Source organism: Podarcis raffonei, chromosome 1, assembly GCF_027172205.1.
Source record: "Podarcis raffonei isolate rPodRaf1 chromosome 1, rPodRaf1.pri, whole genome shotgun sequence".
Classification (NCBI taxonomy): domain Eukaryota; kingdom Metazoa; phylum Chordata; class Lepidosauria; order Squamata; family Lacertidae; genus Podarcis; species Podarcis raffonei.
The window spans coordinates 121,169,555-121,190,975 of NC_070602.1; the positions used below are offsets into that span (position 1 = coordinate 121,169,555).

Sequence of the window (21,421 nt, forward strand, 5' to 3'; positions counted from 1 at the left end):
TAACCTGGCTGTCGGAAGGAGTTGCAATGAATGAACAGTGCAGCAAGGAGGCATGTTAACTATTTGCAGGAAAGCACTGGCTAGAATTAGGTTGTTTTCGTGTGTCGGCAGCAAACCATGCCAATTCAAATGCTGCAACTCAGGAAAGTAGGAGATGGAAGGAAAGTAAGAGATGAGTTTCTCTGTATCAGATTCCTCAATATGCTGGTGGACTACAACCCCCATCATCCATGACCATTGGCTAGGCTGGCTTGGGTTCATGGGAGTTGTAGTCCGACGGCATCTGGAAGGCACCACATTGGCTGTCTCTGCTATATATGTAGCTTCTTTCAAGCTGCAGGCCGACTCAGTTTTCTTTCTCTTGGTACTCTATCCAGACATCATAAAAACTTTGTGAAGTTCATAGTGAGATAACACTCCGGCTATGTGTACTGTGCACTTGAAAAATCAAAATATTGTGCTAAGTCAAACCAAATTACTCTCCCTTTTTAAAATAAACAAATTACAGTGTTTCTGTTCCACTTCTCCTACACTCAAAGCCGCTCACAAAAATCAAACTCAGCCATAAAACTTATGAAACACAAAATATGGAACAGGCTAAAGTGCTCAGCCTCAACAAATAAGTACAAGTGGTTATACTGAGAAGAGGGGCCTTTGCATCATTTCTTCTGGGCACCAAACTGAAAATTGCATCGTTAGACGACGGAGACACTGCTACCTTGGGTTTGCTTTGCACCTTAGGACATAGGGCCAATCTTCTCAAGCATGTGGGCACGCGATAAAAATCTTAATTCGGAAGAGGCGCACTCGAAGATTAAATTTCCTTGTATTGCACAAGATATTATTGTTTCTGGTAGTCATGGGGAGGAACAAGGAGCTATTTTGGTCATGCTGACAGAAGGAATCCCACTGAACACCCTGTTAGCTTTAGAAATATCGCTGAATATTTCTCCCAATTTTCATGTATTTGGCAGCCATGACGGCTAGAAACCTGAACTTAAAAAAATGAATAAAACTGTAAGTTGATACCCTCATAATGCTTTTGACCTGTAAAAAATGCTTTCATTTAAGAGAATTGCACAAAACACATATTCGGTCCCTCCAAGCCATATTGAAACAGACTTTAAAAGTAGAAGGCATTTCAGTATTCCCCTATAACTCCTGGTCGTTTGTAGTTCCATAAAGCAGAAGAACTTGTGGGGACGTTTGTTATTAAAGAGACCAAGTCTAGTTTAGAGAAGTCCAGCATTAAATCCTCATGCAGATGTTTGTCTTACAAGAACAGTCTTGGCCTATATGGTACGCAGGCAATTCACCAATGAATAAAGGTTCTACATGGTAACCCTAGTGATAGGTCTGTTTTGCCACTCTCCCCAATGTGCGGTGTCATGTCAATGGCATCCGCATGTCTTTCAACATGCCCCATTGCAAGCTTACCCGGGAGATGTCTTCAGGCTGGGTTAACATTTCTCATCTTGCCCAAGCACAGAAGGAATGTTAATGGCATTGCTGTGCTGATGATGATTAATGGCATCCTTTTTTTAAAACACACACACAACCTTAAAATATTGTAGTGCGGGAGTTCAAGAGAAGTTCTTTCCATTCATAGGTGCTAATACACAGACTTCTAGTATAAGCTACCTTCATTCACTATCAAAATTGTGGAATGAATAATTGTGAATCAGGCTAACCTGTCTGGTCCTGAAGGTGTAGTAGAGGCAATGTTTGTATTTTCTGCTTGGGTTCCAGCCAGCATTACTCACTTTTACAGTGCAAACCCTCTCCTCATCTACTGAGAAGTAAGCCCCATTGAGTTCATTAGAGCTTACTATCAAGTTGAGTGAGTAGATGATTGCAGCCTCATTATCTCCAAGCTGTCAGAACTGACACTTGGACATCGGAAAATCCAGTTTGTAGAGTTACTCTTGTTTGTTTTTTTAAAATAATATTTATTACTTTTGAAAGTTACAAAAAAGGAGAAGAAAGAGAAAGAAAGACAGAAAAGGAAAAAAAAGAAAGAGAAAAAAAGCAAAAGCAATACAATACAATATATAAACAATACAAAACCCAACCTGAACCCATTAAACTAAACACATAAATGAAGCAAAACAAAAACAATTTAAAAACACCCCTCCTTTTCCATACTCTATCCTTCATTCCCTTGTTTCCTCGACTTCCTCACACCTCCCTTTTTGTATCCCACTTCTAGTACTTGTTTCAGCAAATCCTTTCCATCTTTCTCTATTTTCTATCATATCATATATAACATATTTTTTAACCTTATTTCCCATTAAGACTAAATTACTTATATATACTTAACTTCTTATAGCATTTCTGCTAAATCCATAAAATATCATTCCACCATTTTTCTAACAGTCATTACTTTTACAATATTTCTAAATATACACTTTAAATTTTCCAGTCTTCTTCAACCATCTCCTATCCCTGGTTTCGGATTCTGCCAGTCCTTTCCGTCAGATCCATATAGTCCATCAACCTGGAGATCTTATGTCCGAGGCTCTTAAATCTTTTCCAAGTCCCTTAAATCTTTTCCAAGTCCCAGTTTGTAGAGTTACTCTTGGTTGGTGCTGTTGGCTCAATCCATTCGTGGAAGAAAACCACATTTTATTTATTGCCAGCCAGCCATATCTATTTCTTGTTGGCTAAATGTTGAAAGAGCAGTGATATATACGCCATAGAATTCTACAAATGCACCTGTAATATAAAGTTTTGCGCCAAGAAAAAGCAACAGATCCAGTATCACTGGACGTACCTTGGTTGGGGTTTGGAGGGGCTCATGTGCTTGATATTTTTAATTAATTTATTTAAACTTTTGCATGTTGCTCTTCTGCCTCATATAAAGAAGGCCAAGCTTGAGTTATGGCCGGACAATAATGCAACAATCGGATATGTATGAGAGTCAGAATGGGTGAGAATGGATAGGTCTCATTCCGTTTTTTGTCAAGGAAATATAAAAAGGTTCATCTGAAGTTCTTTTTGTTTGTTTTTGTTTTGCAAAAGTTCATTGTTTAGCAAGGAGGGGGTTTTCTCTGCTACGAAGGGAAGCTTAACACTTTCCTGCTGCATTGTTGAAGGTGTGAATAAACTACAGTAATCGTGCAAGGCTTCCATTTTCTAGAAATTGTAAAAAGTGGAATCATTAGCAGGGTGAAAACCAGGATATAGCAACTGGTCCTGTCCAACAGAGATAGCAGGAGCTCAGTCTTGAAGGGTTATAATGCCAAACTCTTTAGGGCAGTGCCTTGAACTTTCACTATAACTGGGAGCAGTTTTGCATGCCTGGGTATTGTGGAGGAACAGGAAACAGCCTGCACTTTTTTGCTCCTTTGTCTCATTCCAAATGTGTTGCAACACCTCCTCCTGAAAGACATGTGCAAGCTCTTGGGCTTGGCTTACTAGAAAGCAGAAAGTAAGTCTGTGTGCTCTCCGCTTGGCACAATGCTGATTTCCAAATGCCCCCAAAGGTAATCCCTGTAATTACGTTGTCGTTGGCGGTTTTAAGACCCAAGCAACAAGAGGCTGTTGTTAGCATCAGACAAGAGTATATTGAAAAAACAACTAGGCAAAACTGCAATACGTTTAACCAATTCATATGCAAGAGGGGTCAGAAAGAACGGCGAAATCAGGCATTTAGAAATAAGCGAAGAAAATGCAACTCTGCCTAATTCTGGTGGTAAGATTTGGCAGCAGGGTTCCAGATGTAGAATAATTATCAGTCCGTATTCCAAAGGTGCACTTAATTCTAGCCAGATAGCAAAGAAGGCTGTCTCATATTCCAGCAATCAGGAATGCAGCTTAACGTTCACAGGTAAGATCGTCAGACAAGTCACCTGGTGACTGACATCATGCAACCCATGTGACTTGGGGCCAGTCATAGGGCACCTCATGTGTAAGCTACGTCTGTACCAAACTTAATTAACTGCCTGCATTAGAACAGCTTTGGGTTTAGGCAAGAAGATGTGAGCACGAACCTTTCTCCCTGTGGGAATAATGGCTATGAGTAGGAAATCTGAATGGTCCGGTCCATAATTTGGCTCGGTGGCTCATTCTATGTAATAGGGTTAGCAAACTTGTTGATTCTGACTGGAAAGGTTTGTTCAAAGGTCAGGAATCTTTTTTAAAAAACATGATTAATTGAAGTTGAATTAATGTTTTATCAGGCTTTCAGGTATGTAGGCAGCCAGGACACAGCAATCTTTCTATCGAGCTTAGTGGCACTTTGCTTCAAAAGCAATATAAAATAACAAAGCAAAAACAATAAGGTAGGATCTCTCTTTTTAAAGAGCAGCCATTGGAATACAGCACCATGGTATTTTTCAAATGAGTTTTCAGTGTGTGAATTTTCTTTTGTTGAAAGTTGCCTTGGGTGTTTTTGCTGCACCCGCCAACAAACTTAGTGATATTGGTGTTTTTTGTTTTTTAAAATGATACACATTTGCCTGCCTCATTATCATACCTAACATCTCTCTGAAATTAGTCTTGTGCAACACGAACTTCTGTGGGTTTTCATCTCAAATTTACTATCTCAGTCTGGGACAGAAGAGGAAGCCTGCTTAGTAAGTCAATTAGTAAGTAGGCTGAGTGAGTGAAGAGTGTGCGAATGCACCTTCCATTCACTTATTTTTCCTTGAGTTACACATTCAAATAAATCACATGTATAGATTTCCTTAAGACTGTTTGTTTTCAGTACAGCAGATGGGGAATTGCATATTTGATTGGGCCCTCTCATCAAACTCTCCTTTGCTACAGAAAACAGACATGTCAGGCTGGAAGATTCTAGGCTAGAATCCTTTCATTCATATAGATAGATACATAGATATATAGGAACCATTCAAATTCAACTTAATTAGAAATATATAATGCATTGTCCAAGGCTATTCACTTGTGATTCAGCCAGGCTTGTACGTGGAATCTTGTTAAATGGAAAATATTCTGCACTCTGTGCCTTTCAGTGGAAGAAACACATTTATGCTAGGTTGGAAAATCCTGCAAATCAAGTCCTTTCAGAAATCACATGCCAGCTTTACAGAATAAACCGTCTTGGATTATGAATGGAAAAGAAATTTGGTTAGGTTCTCAAACCTACCTAATTTGCACTTCCTGAAAGTGCACGTGAACCAAAATGCAGCTGTCCTTTGAAATTAGCATTTCTTCAAATTTTGTGATTCAGTTCTCCAACCAGAAATTTGTACAAAAGTGCATATATTAGGGAAAATGTGCCTAAAAATCCATGTATTAGTGAATGTAAGGTTAAAAAACAACAACCAGTATGAGGGGAAATTGGTTGCAAAAATGCGCAGTAACATGCTGATGAATTTTGATGAGGACAAGCTAATGCTGAAATGTGGTGAAATGTGGTTTATGCTGGCAGAGCAATTCCATAACAAAGATGTGTTGTGTGATTAATTGTTATGTTTATTGTTAAAGTGTTACATTGCTTCCTATAGCTGTGAGCTATGCTCCAAGGATCATTCACCAATAGGGAACGTCCCTCAGCTAGGCCTGCATCCTTGCGCTTAGCTATTCTTAGGAAGTTTGAAGAAAATAATATAGGGGGTTATGATTTTTCTTCAATGGACTCAAAAGTCAAGTCCTCACAGCAGCTGTCCCTCTGCTCTCCATCTCAATCTCCAGTAGCGAAGCAGAGCAAGTCCATCTATGTCCCTTAGAGCCTCAGATCTCTCCTGAGCAAACGTTCATTGTTTTGCCTACTCTGAGCAGTTGGGAGCAGAGCAGCCAACATCCTATTGGAACTGAAGACAGTGTAACAACATAAGAAGCTCCCTTATAACTGAGTTAGTCCATCCCCCTCAGTATTGTCTAACCTGACTGGCGTTGGTTCTCCAGGGTTGCAGCCAAGGGGGCCTTGGAAAAGTCTGGGGTTGGATCTGACTTTTCATTTGCAACATATGTGCTCTACTACTGAAGAGTACGTGGGACGTGGGTGGCGCTGTGGGTTAAACCACAGAGCCTAGGCCTTGCCGATCAGAAGGTCAGCAGTTCGAATCCCCGCGACGGGATGAGCTCCCGTTGCTCGGTCCCTGCTCCTGCCAACCTAGCAGTTCGAAAGCACGTCAAAGTGCAAGTAGATAAATAGGTACCGCTCTGGCGGGAACATAAACGGCATTTCCGTGCACTGCTCTGGTTCGCCAGAAGTGGCTTAGTCATGCTGGCCACATGACCCGGAAGCTGTACCCCAGCGCCCTCGGCCAATAAAGCGAGATGAGCACCGCAACCCCAGAGTCGGTCATGACTGGACCTAATGGTCAGGGGTCCCTTTACCTTTACCTTTTTACTGAAGAGCACATGGTCAGGGCCATCCCATAAGACCAAGTGAGGTGCCTACCTCAGGCGACAGGGTGCATGGGGGCATCACATCCCAATGTAGATTGTTCTCCCCCACTTGTTCCCACTCTTCATTCGCCCCTTTTTCCCTGGCGGGAAGGGGGCACCATTTTGCTGTTCGCCTTAGGTGCCAAAATGTCTTGGGCCGGCCCTGACTGTGGTGAACTGCTGTTTCACTGTTCTCAATATTGACCGTTACCCTTTCCCAGAAGTCCAGAGGGAAGTGAGAGATCCTTTTGCCTAGTTGCTGGGTGGAATTTCTTTTCACATGCCCATCCAGATGGAAAGATCTTCCGTATTAATTTCCTTCTGTGGGTTTTGAGCGGTGTTGAAAAATGAGCATTCTGAACGTGGAACTGGAACTTTGTAAATTTTTTAATCCTGTTTGTAACATCATACTCATGCGAATTGGGGTCCTCACCGATGGTTTCAATAAAAGAAAGCATGGAAGCAAAATATCTGAGGAACATGACCTGCTGTTGAGTATTAACCGTATCTTCTTTAATCTCCTTGGGTTATGAGCCCATGAAGAACGGCAAGACACTGAACTTAGCTCACTGCTGTTTAAGTCAGATAATCTCTTCAATGTGTGTCCACTTAACTGTCATCTGGGAAGTGAATTTCCTTATGTTTCTGACAGTTCAGGATTACTGGCCCTGATAAACAAAGGGTCTAAGTGAGTTGTAGCTCCCTTAACAAAATGCAGAACCCTGAAGGAAGGGGAGGGGAAAATAAGTCAAGTAAAATGACAGCATCAGAATAATGTCAGTTTATTCTTAAAGGAAAAGACATATTGTGAAATTGCAATATTAGTTCCATTGTGCAAAGGTGCAATGTGGTGATTATTATTTTCCATTTCCAGCTTTGATCTGCTCAAGGCAGCACATACTTAGTTCTCCTTCTTCCCATTTCATCCTTACAACCCCCCTGTGATGTCGGTTAGGTTGAGAGCGAGTGACTGGCTCATGATCATCCAGTGAGTTTCATGGCTGGCCCAGAGCTCTTAGAAGAACTGGAGATGTCCAAAATAGAATTTAGGAACAATGCGTTATTTTTCTTCTGAATTGAAGTGCAGTTGAGCCAGCCCCGTGCATGGACAACCATCGAATAGACAACATTATACAATCTCTGCCTTTATATGGGAGGTGTAAAATTCTGCTATAATGCAAAATTCTCAAGTGGAAATTAGGAACAATAACCAAACTTAGCAAAATGTTAAGTAATATAAATGGTAATTAAATAAAACATTCTTTTCTGAAAGTATCATGGGAAGTAGTCTTATAGAGAATATAGGTTTAAGATGTGTTTTAGTTCATTCTTGTATAATAATGATTTTGTTTTGTTTTGTTTTTCAAAGGCTGGACTACAGTGGACCTTCACGGGAGTTTTTCTTCCTGGTATCAAGAGAACTCTTCAACCCATATTATGGCTTGTTTGAATATTCAGCCAACGATACTTACACTGTGCAAATAAGCCCCATGTCTGCTTTTGTGGACAATCACCATGAATGGTAAGAATGATGAAACATTATTATTAATGTCTACCCATAGAGCCCTAATTTTGACATGTGTTTATTTAGTTGCATGAATAAGGTCCCCCGAAAGAGCTGTACACAGGGCCCTGTAGACCATAAATCCAGGACAGAGCATTCCTAGATTTCCAGTTTTCTGCCACCTTCTGAATTTCAATCTTTCAGTGTGGGGGAAGATCCCCAAAACAAACCCCAATCCATCAGAACACAAGCACAACCAGAAATCATGGCTTATCTTTTGTCTTTGATCAGCTTCTCAGACTGAGGTGCTGTTCTAAAACTTTCATTCTTTTTAATTCACCAGTGAAATTTGCAAATGTTCCCCCCCCCTTGTGTTAAATGTTGCTCTTGTTTCTTGCATGTTCAGTGTGGGGATCAATAAAAAGTTGTGGTTTCGGGAATGACTGGTTAGTGTTTTACCAGCTCTATGGGGATCCACATTTGTATTAGAAAGCAAACAGCCTGATAGCTGCAACAGAAAGCCACTCTGTCAATTCGGATGCAAAAATAGCATTAAACACAGAATAAAGTCGGCCAGAAAGAGATTTCAATCAGTGTTTACTGCCTCTCATTGGACTGAGCCCTTTCCATTAATACAGATTAGGGAATTGGGGGAGGGGGTAGAAAGAGTGACCCATTTTCTTACGCAGGAAGAAACAGTGTCATTCCCAACACTATTTAGGACTATTCTGCATTAGGTTTTGTGTTTTGTTTTGTTTTTAACTACGGGTCCTGTGTAGTCTGAGGCAGATTTCAATGGGTGCCATAAGAATGTGATCTGATATTTTTAAGCAAAGAGGTTGATGTGTTGTGAGTTATGTTGTTTTACGCATGATTAAAAATATATACAGTGCTTTTTTTCTAAAAAATAAATTTAGGGGTACTCTCATTTTCCTACTCATATTGAAATACTGCCCCTCAATTAGATTAGATTAACAAAATGTTTAGGGATATGCATATATGCATACCCCCAGAAAAAAGCACTGTGTGTGTGTGTGTGTGTGTGTGTGGTGTGCCTGAGTTACGCTTTTTGCATAGTAAATAAATAAGTAAATCAGACCCCTGCAGGCAGAATTATAGTGGCTTAAGGGGACTGCATATATGTATCAGTTGGCTTCCACAAACTTGAGTATGCAGCTGTTGCTGTAGGTCTTCCTGTTGTCTTATAATATCTCCCCAATTCCTGGGGCTATGAAACTGCTTTTTCAAGGTTTTTATTTCCCAGGATCCTGTTGCTTTAACAAGCTGCATGTTGGTCAGAGATCCAAAAGATGAAGCATTTTCTTCCACCTACACCTAGGAGCATAGAAAGCTGTCTTAATACTGAGCCAAACCATTGATCTAACTAGCTCAAGGTTGTTGACACTGACCAGGGCCGGACCTCTCCCCAAGCCTGCAAAAACCTTCACCTCCCCCATTTTTAAAAAACTGTTTTTGCAGTTGCTAAAGGCCCAAAAGCCTGGCCAGAAAAGTCTAGCACCTGCCTGCCCAGTTGAAGTTACTTCAGCCATGGAGTGACACATATTGAATAGAAAGGATATTTCCCCCAGAATATTTTTCCTAAGAGTTTTCCTCTTGCTCTGAACTTAATATCGATGTGTCATCTATCCTCAGTGGCTGCATTTCTTGCCATTTCTTAATTTTTTCGAAGGATGACCATTGCATAAAGGAGCTTAATGAAGTGTTCATTCCTAAGGACCACATGGAAATGTGATGCCAAATAATTCCGCGTATTAACTGAATGTTTTTTTAATAAGCATATTTAAGGGGTTTTAGTGGATAGTGCTGTAAAGGCTCTTCACTCAACAACAAAAATAAGCCCAACCTGCTCTCTTAATTTCTCTTACGCAGGTTCAGGTTTAGTGGTCGAATCCTGGGTCTTGCTCTAATACACCAGTATTTATTAGATGCCTTCTTCACACGACCATTTTATAAAGCCCTCCTCAGAATGTGAGTATGAGTCTTTTTCATGGTGAACCTTCTGTCAATTTCTTGTCCACAAAATAGGTGTCTAATTGCAAGCCCAGTTAAGGCCTGCTATAATGATATTGATTGCTAATGAGATCATACAAATGCTTTATCATCAAGAGGTAAACCTCGGTGGATGCAGTTGACTATTGAAATATTTTGTTTCTTGCATGAATCCTTACCTTGTATTTTGGTGTGCAAAATCTTGGTATGAATTTACAGTTACAGTGGAACCTCGGTTGTCGAACACTTCGGAAGCCAAACAATTCGAACCCGAACGCCAACAACCCAAAAGTGAATGCTTCCGTTTTCAAACACGTCTTGGAAGTCAGAACAGCTTCTGGGGCGTGTTTCTTCATTTATTAAAAGGAATTTGCTGACTGGCAATTGCGCCTCGTGGTTGAATGGTTTTCCGGAACGGATTACGTTCGACAACCGACGTTCCACTGTACCATATTGAGCAGGCAAGGCAATTGGAAGGTAGAAATAAAAGACTTTGCTCCCTGCAGTTGTCTAACCCTTACTACATATTAATAGAGCAGGATTTCTTCTTTCTTTTTCCAGAAATAATTAAATTGAATGCAAACAATAAATTAATTAAGACTGTATAAAATGGTCCCTAGTTGTAGGTTTGGTCATTCGCTTTGCTACAATAGATGTGTGGGTGGGGACTGAAAGAGGAAAGATGGATTTTGTTCTGATTTGTGGGAAATAATTGTAGTTATGGGTACATGCAAAGCTGGCATTAATGTCAGCATGATCTCTCCGATCATGGAGGGCTCCGGTTCTAATGATGACCAGTATATCTTTGAGTAGGTAGGTAAATGTGTGCAGACTCGTTATTTTGGTTAAAATCAGCATGGCTGCAAAACAAAACAAAAATTATTTTGTTTAATAAAAAAGATTCAAACGAATAAGTTATTTAGGACTTTTATGATTTTAATGTGTACTTTGGGGAAATATATACATCAGTAATTAAATAACTGTTTTTACTATTAAGATAAATTAGTACTTCTAGATTCCTTTGAGCTTAAGTGGTGGCTCTTCGAATGTATCTCTTTGCCCTTTCTAGTATTGTAAGAATTTTCTGTCTTAACTTCTCTTCACATGCTGCCTCTTCCGCCACTGCTATCATTTCCACTCCTCTAATTTATTCTTGTTTATGTTAGACTGTGTGACCTGAGTGACTTGGAATACCTTGATGAGGAGTTCCACCAGAGTTTGCAGTGGATGAAAGACAACGATATACATGATATCCTAGATCTCACATTCACTGTAAATGAAGAAGTCTTTGGACAGGTGTGCACAATTTTTTTTCCTCTGAAAACTACATAGAAAAACTTATTTTTAGTTTCATTTCTATATTCTCTTCCTATATATCTCCTTTGTTGAGATGTAATGTCATTGGTGTGTTGTTTCTGCAGGTTTCCTTCCCTCTCGAATAAAAAGCTTTTAATTTTAATGTTCAAAACTCTGTATTACCAGTTACCGGTCCAGCACAGCTTTAAAAGGCTGCCTCTGATACTATATAGTGTTATGAGCTTCTTGAGGTGTGAAAATGAGCAATTCCTCTTTTATGAAAGTTATCTGGACTCTAAAGTCTCTGCACAGATGCAGCTGAGGTCGGAATTGGCCAGATTCATTTGTCTAAAATCAGATTTACAGTGGTACCTTGGTTCTCGAACTTAATCTGTTCCAGACTCCCGAAACCATTTGAAAACCAAGGTGCGGCTTCCAATTGGCTGCAGGAGCTTCCTGCACTCAATCAGAAGCCATGCCGGACGTTCGGCTTCTAAAAAATATTAGCAAACCGGAACACTTCCGGGTTTGCGGCATTCAGGAGCCAATTTGTTCAGGAGCCAAGCCGTTCTAGTACCAAGGTACCACTGTATTTAGATTGATTGTTGTTCCTTGTCCAAATTATTAGCTGTCATTCTAGCATTTAAAGGTAGCAAGTGCAATAGAGAAACACTTTACTCCAATGAGATATGTAAGAGTTGAATGCCCAGCTTTGCACTTCAGTCCATTGGGTGTCTCGGTAGAAACTGAGGGTGCCAGGCTTTCTCTTCACCACTCTGGCAGAGCCACTCCATTGTAGAGGAATCCCCAAACTTAGCAGACAGTGGGCAAACTTTCCCCAGGGATTCTTGAAGCCGGGTAAGGAGCTTGCAACTTGAGGCCTGATTCATGTGTTACCGTTGAAGTGCTGCTGCCAAAAATAGACATGCATGGTCCGCAAAATGGATTGTGTGGCAGCTTCCTATGTCATTGCCAGTGGTGCTAATGCAGACTCAGCACTCCCGTGGGAGGTGATTTGAGTGACCTGCCTAATGGATGCTCAAAGAAGTTGCCACTATGTTGTTGAGCTCTGACCACATGGAGGCATTTCTTTGGCACCTCTTCAGCCTGCCGCAGTATTGCTATGAATCGATTTCTCTTCAGTATACATAGATGGGCAGGGTATAAATATATTATTATTATTATTATTACTATTACTACTATTACTATTATTACTATTATTACTATTATTACTATTATTACTATTATTACTATTATTGAATACCTTTGCAACTGTGCTATTAACTTGCCAGGATAGGAAGGAGTGATTTGAAATTCTTCTTTGCATGCGTTGCATGTGACTTCTTGTTGTAGTGTGTGTGTCAATGTTAGAAAGCTTCATTTCAATAATCTCTCTCTTTAGAATGTGAAGGCTTGTTTGTATATCTCTCTTTGGGGGGGTTGGGGGGGTTCCTGCTTTGTACTTGATACCACTGGCCCAAGAGGGAGTTTTCAGCTCCTCTTTTTTTTAAGCTGCCTGGGTTTCACCACTTCAAATAAGAATCTGCCATTGGGGGAATAAGTACAGCTTGATAATATAAGAAGCTCAGCTTGCAACAGATCCTTCTTCCTAACGTTTTGGTGGTGGTTTGCCTTTTAAGATTACTGAACGAGAACTGAAGCCTGGAGGTGCCAACATCCCAGTCACAGAGAAGAACAAGAAGGAATATATAGAGAGGATGGTGAAATGGAGAATTGAGAGAGGTGTTGTGCAGCAAACAGAGAGTCTAGTGCGTGGCTTTTACGAGGTAAACCCCCCCCAAAAAAAACATTCTGATTATGTTTTCAATGTTTTACGTTCCCCGAAGCATTGCACCATTCAGCAGGATTATTCACGAGCCATGATTAATGCATCTCCCACAACTGACTAAATTGTCCTGAAAAGCATTGCATTGTCATTGGTACTACTGCATGTGCAGAATTCATCATTAAAGCCGCGGAGTCAAGTAATAAAGGCTACCTATTGTAAGGAACTGGGAAATGTAATGATCACTATTCGTGCTGCTAGCAGTCAGCAACTAATGCATGAGTTGAGGAGCCATTCATTTAGTCTGGACATAGCATTTCAATGTATGTTTAGAATATTGTACTGGGGTTATTACGTAGACTTTTGAGCTGCTCTGAGGCCAGCTCGGTCCAGGATCCTTAAGAATTCGTGCTTGGGAATAGGTCATTGGTCACCAACTCCCTCTTGTAGTTGGTGACCAATGACCTATTCCCAAGCACAAACTCATAAAGATTCTGGATATTACCATGGCAAGGACCTTCATCTATCTCTAGCAGTCAGTGGCAATTTGTGCTAGCAGTAACCCTTTCAGAGACCAAGGACCCGCCATCTTGCTGACTCCTTCCTCATCCCCACCCACCCCCCACTATCCACATAATCTGTGCTAACGCATAAAAAAAAACCCTATTGTTGTAGGATGCAGAAACTCTCAATTTATTAGTGGTTCCTGGGAATCTAATAGCAGTGGAGTAAACCCTGTTTGGGGCACCTTAGTACTTGATGCTGAGGTTGCACTACTGATCTCCTTTATCCTGAAGTTATTTTATTATTCCTTGCTTTATAATTTTGCTTTGCAAATACTGATGGATGGGGGAAACCCCAAGTATTTTTCTTTAAAAACTTAACTGCTTCATCCAGATGTTCCGCACAAAATGATAGCATTATGAGCTTTGGAGAGTGGAGATAGCATGTGCTTTTAAATGTGCTGTACCACTGAGCTTTGTATATGAAAGGTGCCAGGTTCAGCCGCTGGCATTTCCAGATAGGGCTCAGGAAGATTCCTGTCTGAAACCTTGGGAAACTGTTTCCAGTCAGAGTAGGCAAAGAAGTTGTACCTTGGTTCTCGAATTGCTTAGTTGCCGAACAAATCAGCTCCTGAACGCCGCAAACCCTGAAGTAAGTGTTCTGGTTTGCGAACGTTTTTCGGAAGCTGAATGTCTGATGGGGCTTCCGCTTGAGTGCAGGAAGCTCCTGCAGCCAATCGGAAGCCGCGCCTTGGTTTTTGAATGGTTCCTCCCGGAACGGATTAAGTTCGAGAACCAAGGTACCACTGTAAGTAAAAGTAAAGGGACCCCTGACCATTAGGTCCAGTTGTGACCGACTCTGGGGTTGCTGCGCTCATCTCGCTTTATTGGCCGAGGGAGCCAGCGCACAGCTTCTGGGTCATGTGGCCAGCATGACTAAGCCACTTCTGGCGAACCAGAGCAGCACACGGAAACACCGTTTACCTTCCCGCCGGAGCGGTACCTTTTTATCTACTTGCACTTTGACATGCCTTCGAACTGCTAGGTTGGCAGGAGCAGGGACCGAGCAACAGGAGCTCACCCCGTCACAGGGATTTGAACTGCTGACCTTCTGATCAGCAAGTCCTAGGCTCTGTGGTTAACCCACAGCACCACCTGCGTCCCTTTTAGGTACCACTGTACTGGTGGACAAATGCCTTGATTTGTTAAGGCAACTTACTATGTTCCTGTACAGTAATGGGCAGAAAATAAAAAGAAACAACAGCACATATCATTTGGCTATGTTTATTTTCTTTCCTAGGTTGTTGATGCGAGGCTGGTGTCTGTATTTGATGCAAGAGAATTGGAGCTGGTTATTGCTGGCACGGCAGAAATCGACTTAAGTGACTGGAGAAATAACACCGAATACAGAGGAGGTGACACCTACTAAAATATACATATGTACATAGTTAGATTACAGTTAGTCTGGCTGGGTGGTCACAGTCTGTATAAACCAGGAGAGGTAAAGCTGCTGTTAGTTCTTTTTTTTTTCAAGAGTCCAGTAAACTATTCTAATTTAATTTAATTTCAGGCCTTCATCTGTTGCAGTGTAATTTTAGAAAGCTGGTGCTCACACTTTAAGCTTAACTTCAGAGAGCTTGGATTTCTCCCCACTTAGCTTTAGGAATGGGTTGGGCATTTCATCTGATAAAAGAGGTAAAAATTCAAAACAGCGCAGCTGGTGAGACCAACTAGGTTAATCTGGAGATATAAAGGTATGCTCAGCGTTAATTTCTTACAGATGGTAAAGATGGCAAGAGTTGGAAGAGGTTAGGGCTCTCCAGTGAAAGATGAGAAGCCTCCATCTTCAGATTTTCTGTGGCAGATATCTTTTGAGTTTTGACATTTGGAGTTCATTCCTGGCACTTATGAAAATGATTTAAGGTATCTTAGGGGGGGGGGACCATTGGGATCAGCTCCTTGATAGAAATCATCTGAGATGTCAGCATGCACAACTGAACACTCAAACATTGGTTTAGAACTCAAATGAAAATAAAGTTATTATAAATGTTGATGCATTCATATGTACAGCTAGGATTTAAAGTGCTGCTATAGCTAAGCCATACGCTGGCTTCCGTACTTAGGATTGCTCCATTATATATCAGATACATTTAAAACGTTTTCTGATTTCTTGTAATACGTCCACCATTAATGCCTCTTCTGTGCCACTTTAAAAAAGTATTAAACCCTTGAACCATTTCCTGTAAAAATGGGTTGTCAGATATATCTGTCCATTCAAAAAATGGATCTGGTATGACTTTGCTTCGGTACATAATCCCAGAAAGCTTTCACCTTCATTTGTGTTGCCCCATGCTGTTTACAGCTTTTTCATTACCTTCTCTTGTGCTTCTCAGCACCATTATACTTCCATTTTGCCCGTTTTCCCCATCTTCATTTATTTATTGTTTCTCGTGCTCTTCCCAACATCCCACATTTCACACACAGCTAGAATCCAGAATATGAGCAAAACATGCCAATATGTCTTCGCTGTTAGAGCAGACCCACCCCCTTGAAATTTCAGAGACGAAAACTGACATATGTTTCATTCCTCCACCTTTATTCCTTTGTTACGCCTCCTATTCAGGTTTCTTACCTGTACTGTCTCACAACCAGACTTTCCTCTTCTGCACATCTGGTGTATCTACCATGCACAATTCAAAGTGTTGGTGCTGACCTTTAAAGCCCTAAACGGCCTCGGTCCAGTATACCTGAAGGAGCGTCTCCACCTCCATCGTTCTGCCCGGACACTGAGGTCCAGCGCCGAGGGCCTTCTGGCGGTTCCCTCGCTGCGAGAAGCCAAGTTACAGGGAACCAGGCAGATGGCCTTCTCGGTAGTGGCGCCTGTCCTGTGGAACACCCTCCCACCAGTTGTCAAAGAGAAAAATAACTACCAAACTTTTAGAAGACATCTAGAGGCAGCCCTGTTTAGGGAAGCTTTTAATGTTTAATACGTTACTGTGTTTTAGTGTTTGCTGGAAGCCGCCCAGAGTGGCTGGGGAAACCCCGCCAGATGGGTGGGGTATAAATAATAAATTATTATCATCATCATCTTACACCAGCATCTCCTTTCAGTCCTCTCAAATATCTTTATTTTCAAGGTCAGGAAGTGGTAACCTATGGCTCTCTAGATGTTGCTAGACTACAACTCCCATCATCCCTGACCATTTTCCATAGTTGCTAGGGTTGATGGGAGTGGGAATCCATCAACAAGTGGATGGCAGACTCTAGGATTACAGATACATCCACTAAAGTTCGAAGTTTCATGTTTTCAGATATAGTACTCCAGTTTAAAATGTGTGTGCCTATAGCAGGTGTAAAAGCTGATGCTTGTCCCCTGAAAAATCTTTGGAAGCAGGAGCCCAATCCTTTCCCATTTGCTGTTGCCAAGTATATTCAGAATTTCCAGACTTGGTAACATTGTCAGTGCATTTGTATTTGGATAACTAGACTAGAGAACACAGTAAGAAGACATAATCAGTTTTGAGACGAATGCGATAACTGTGCCCAAACCAAGTGAATACTACTATGTCATTATCTGGTGCTTTGTATAGGTTTTTCCTCAATTGATTAAACAACCTTAATAATCCATGAAAATATTGATTTTTCCCATGGCAGGGGGGTTGGAATTAGGATAGTAGTTGGCATATTTTCTCTGTAGGCTGATTTCGGAGGCCTAAACTTGGAACCCTGTTAATGTTCGATATGTCACGTGTGGTTTTTTTTTTCTTCTCTGGTAAAATGACCCCAAATGCTTTGCTCTTCATTCTCATCAAACAGGATATCATGATAATCATATCGTAATTCGGTGGTTCTGGGCTGCTGTAGAAAGATTCAACAATGAACAGCGACTCAGGCTATTACAGGTAAGAGATCAATTGTTATGTCAAACTGTCCAATCTAGGTTGATGCAACCGTAACGAAACAAAAAAATTATTTCATGGCTTAATAGCACACTCGCCTCCCTCTAGACCCCCCCCCCCGGTTAATAAATGAAATTATAGTTCTAGGGTGTTTTGTCTTCCGGTTTAGAATTTTGATAATCAGGTTCCAGCAGAAGGAGCAAATTAGTGATGCATTCACAGTGGCATTTCCTGCACTTAACAGCTGTTAGGAGCGTAGTGATATCTGTGGCTTGGATAGAAGCTTTGGTCAATCTCACTCCCTCAAATGCTGCTCACTGGAGTTGCTGCTAGTAGAAAACATCTGGGTGTTCTGCTTAGCTGTGGGTTTTTGAAAAGTGATTAAGGAATGACTAAATGTAAACAGAGAAATGTCTGCGAGGAGAACATCAAGCAGAATTCCCCAAGCCAGAAAAGGGAAGTAATGAGGAAACTCACCGGAGCTCCTGGAATAATGCATATTGGAGCAACATAAGGGAAAAATAAGGCTTCTTCAACTACTGCTATGGCTGTTTAACATATGTTTTATACCAACAGTGAACTAGGCTTCTCAGTCTCCTCTGAGACTGAGCCAGTGTGGTGTAGTGGTTAAAAATTAGCTCTTATTTCCACCTCTCCTCCAACCCTCTCACCCACCCATTCAATTCACTCTCTATTTAAAACCATTTCTTATGAGGCAATAATCAATATTTATATTTATGGACATATTTTAAAGCCAATTTTACGCCTCCTCCAATTGCCTGCGCCCCTGGCGGGGGTCCACCTCGCCACCCCCTAGCTACAGCCCTGGTAATTGCGTATATTTTGTTTGTGTGTGTGTGTGTGTGCTTGTGCCAGTGTGATGTAGTGGTTAAGAGCAGCAGACTTGTAATCTGGTGAACTGGGTTCGCGTCTCCGCTCCTAGACATGCAGCTGCTGGGTGACCTTGGGCCAGTCACACTTCTCTGAAGTCTCTCAGCCCCACTCACCTCACAGAGTGTTTGTTGTGGGGGAGGAAGGGAAAGGAGAATGTTAGCCGCTTTGAGACTCCCTAGGGTAGTGATGAAGCGGGATATCAAATCCAAACTCTTCTCTTCTTCTTCTTCTTCCATATCTCCTGTTTCTCTTCAACTGTTGGTAGGCCACACCCACTCCAGAGCCAACTTCCTCAGTCAGGAACCACCTCTCTTCCTCCCCAAGCACCTCTGGGGCCAGTTTCTTTTACTTAACAGTGGTCTTGAGCACCAACTTTACCCACCAACTCAATGATGGAGAGTCCCCAGAAATGCCAAGGGGGCGCATGAAATTAGTCTCGGCGGTTCCCCTCCTTTTCATTAGGCCTTAAGGGACTGGAGTCATAGCATTAGTGGAATTCATTGTTGGCAGCAGATGGACATTAAACTGTCGTAGTAATTGTTGTATTTTTTTCCTCCCTTATGTGTTGTTTGTGCTTAAATTTGCAAGTTACCTTAGTGATATGGCAAGCTGCTTCCCTGTATTCACTTCCCATGTTACCCTGGTAATGTAGAAGGTCACCAGCCATGTGGGTTGCCTGAATCAGGCCAAACCTCCATTGTAACTACTGACATGGACATGGGAAATAGTCACACGATCAGCCGCATGGTCTGTGTTTTACATGGTGCAACATGGAAGCTGGTTGTGGCAAAGCAGTTTTGTATGGGCAGCCTTGCTGTAGAGGTAACACTGGAACTTACGTGGGACGGCCGCTATGCTATCGTGTGATAAAACTGATAGCCTAAAATTTCATTGGAACCGTAATTTTATGCAGAAGATCAAAGCTGAGCCCAATAATACTTTAAACAAAATGTCTCTGCATCTGCACAATGAACAAACAAGAAAACACAAGCAAGTAAATTAATGCTGAGTTCAGTTCATGGGGTTTAGACTGTTTGCTCAATGAAATAGAATCAGGCAATCAAAATTTCCCTTCCTGATCCATTGCCAAGATGATAATGTATGCACCCTACAAAAGCAGTACCATATCTTGGCTAGGCAGACTTGTGGAAACAGCTGTTTATCTTCATCAAAGGGTCTGGATATGCCTACAGGAGATTTCCCTCCTCTTTGCGATAACGGTTGCTGTTCAAACATCTTTTGCATTTTCCTTGTGGCATGGAGGAAACTACTTGAGAAACCCAAGTCAAAAGCCCCCTGGAACTAATTACAGGTCCATCTGAAGCCCTGAGTGCTTCTTGTATAGTCAAAGCGTGCCCTGTGATGATTCTAACAAATGCTGGCTCCAAGAAGTGAACAGCTGAATGCTATGCATGTTTATAGAATGTAAGTCCCACTGAGTTTGTCATCTTACTGGCTCTTGTCCTGTCTTTGAATATGTATCAATAGTAATTGCAAATGTGAAGCGGAATTTGCTTTTTTCCTTCACATACCACTGTGAGCTGCAACTCACAGAAAAACCTATTGATACATATTCAAAGATAGGACAAGTCAGTAAGGGGTGTGTAGGTGGGTGTTGGCCTTTATAACGCAAGAGGCAGCCCCAAACATACACTAGATAAAACTTTTTCTTATTTTCCACAATAATCATTTATGTTATATTGCTTTGGATTTCAGTTTGTTACAGGCACATCTAGTATACCTTATGAAGGTTTTGCTTCTCTGCGGGGGAGCAATGGACCAAGAAGATTCTGTGTAGAAAAATGGGGGAAGATCACTGCTCTGCCCAGGTAAAATAACACTTGAGTTTCCTGAAACATAAATCCACTTGGTATTTAATAATTCAGGTTTCTATGGGAAAACCATGCTGTCTTAACTGATAAGCCGAGTTATTTCTATCATAAACTTTTAGAATTATGGGAACACTTCTTTAGAAGCCAATGGACAGATTGAATGGGAGCTGCCTCAAGAAAAGCTCTGCGCCTCAGTTCTGCTTAGAGCTAAACTGAAACTAGTTTTTGTTCTTTTATTCTCAGAATGTGCCCCCATCTTCAGCAATTTTCCGAAATCAGTGCAAGCAACTCTGCTTTGCTTTGATGCAATTCTTCTCTTCTCCCTCCCCCTTTTCTCTCTTTCGTTCTTTTACTTATTTGCCCACATTCCAATTTACTCTTATTAGCTGTGGCAACCCTTAGCAGCCAAGGTTCTACACCTGACATGATGATGTCACAGAAGCTTGTAAACAAAACTGTGGGTCATCACAGCCACTATGGTTAAAATAGAGTACAAACCAAAGAGACAGAGGAGAGATTGGCTGCATAATAACAGTATTGAGTGATATTTATCATGCCAATACTCTCTTTGATTTTATTTTATTTTTAGTAAAGCACTCTAGCTGAAACTCTTGAAAGTTTATTTGTTGTTTTTTTAAAAAAAAATCAAAATGATATTTGGTGATCAAATAAGAGTTAAAGCATCTACTATCAAGGGTATGTTATCAGAAGCAATAAAAAAACACACCAAAGATTTTTGGCAGTATATTAATTACACTGTTTGATACTCTGCCCAACCAAGATTAAACTTTGTATGATTTTGTAATTCTGAAAGAGATTCTAAATGTTGATGTATCCAAGCACCTGGGGTACCTCTTTCCGTCAAATTCACCCATTATGGGCAAAACCAAAAGGGAGAAAGTGCTGCTTTTATAGAGCAAATATAAAGATTTCAGGATATTTGGATGAGAACGATCTGTTGTGGTTTTTCTGGCTTCTTGTATACACTGGTGGGTGTAGAGAGGCCACATTCTGTAGACCACTTATAGGTCTTTTATTTTAGTAAGCGGTGCACAATGTTTGCTAAATAATAAATAAATAACTGCTGTTTTCCTGCATCGCCAAGTCAAAAGACCCAAACAGGCTGGCGCTGCCAGGCGATCCTATCCTTGGCTAATGGAGCTTTCTATTCTGCACAGTGAAAGAATGTGTGGGAAGAGGTAGCAAGCTCACCTCTGGTAACCCAGCAATGCCATGAATATCCTCGGTAGTACTAGCAGCAGGCAACCTTAAGCAAAACATTATCTCTCAGCCCGGGCTCTCCACTGGTGGGAGTAGAAAGAGCAGGTACCTATCTACGTCAC

The 21,421-nt window shown here is 41.2% G+C and overlaps 1 protein-coding gene across 4 annotated transcripts in view; it reads left to right on the forward strand.

Annotated features, from left to right (window-relative positions):
• Nucleotides 1–21,421, forward strand: part of HECW2 (HECT, C2 and WW domain containing E3 ubiquitin protein ligase 2) — a 186,251-nt gene that overhangs the window by 160,502 nt on the left and 4,328 nt on the right. For 3 of the 4 annotated variants that reach the window (XM_053360454.1, XM_053360447.1, XM_053360463.1), the window contains 7 exons: nt 7,724–7,876; nt 9,749–9,847; nt 11,035–11,164; nt 12,805–12,951; nt 14,754–14,868; nt 17,270–17,355; nt 19,963–20,075. In XM_053360454.1, the coding sequence (XP_053216429.1) occupies nt 7,724–7,876; nt 9,749–9,847; nt 11,035–11,164; nt 12,805–12,951; nt 14,754–14,868; nt 17,270–17,355; nt 19,963–20,075 (843 nt within the window). Of the gene's footprint in view, nt 1–7,723; nt 7,877–9,748; nt 9,848–11,034; nt 11,165–12,804; nt 12,957–14,753; nt 14,869–17,269; nt 17,356–19,962; nt 20,076–21,421 lie in introns of those variants that run through there. The other variant, XM_053360466.1, reaches the window with a different exon arrangement.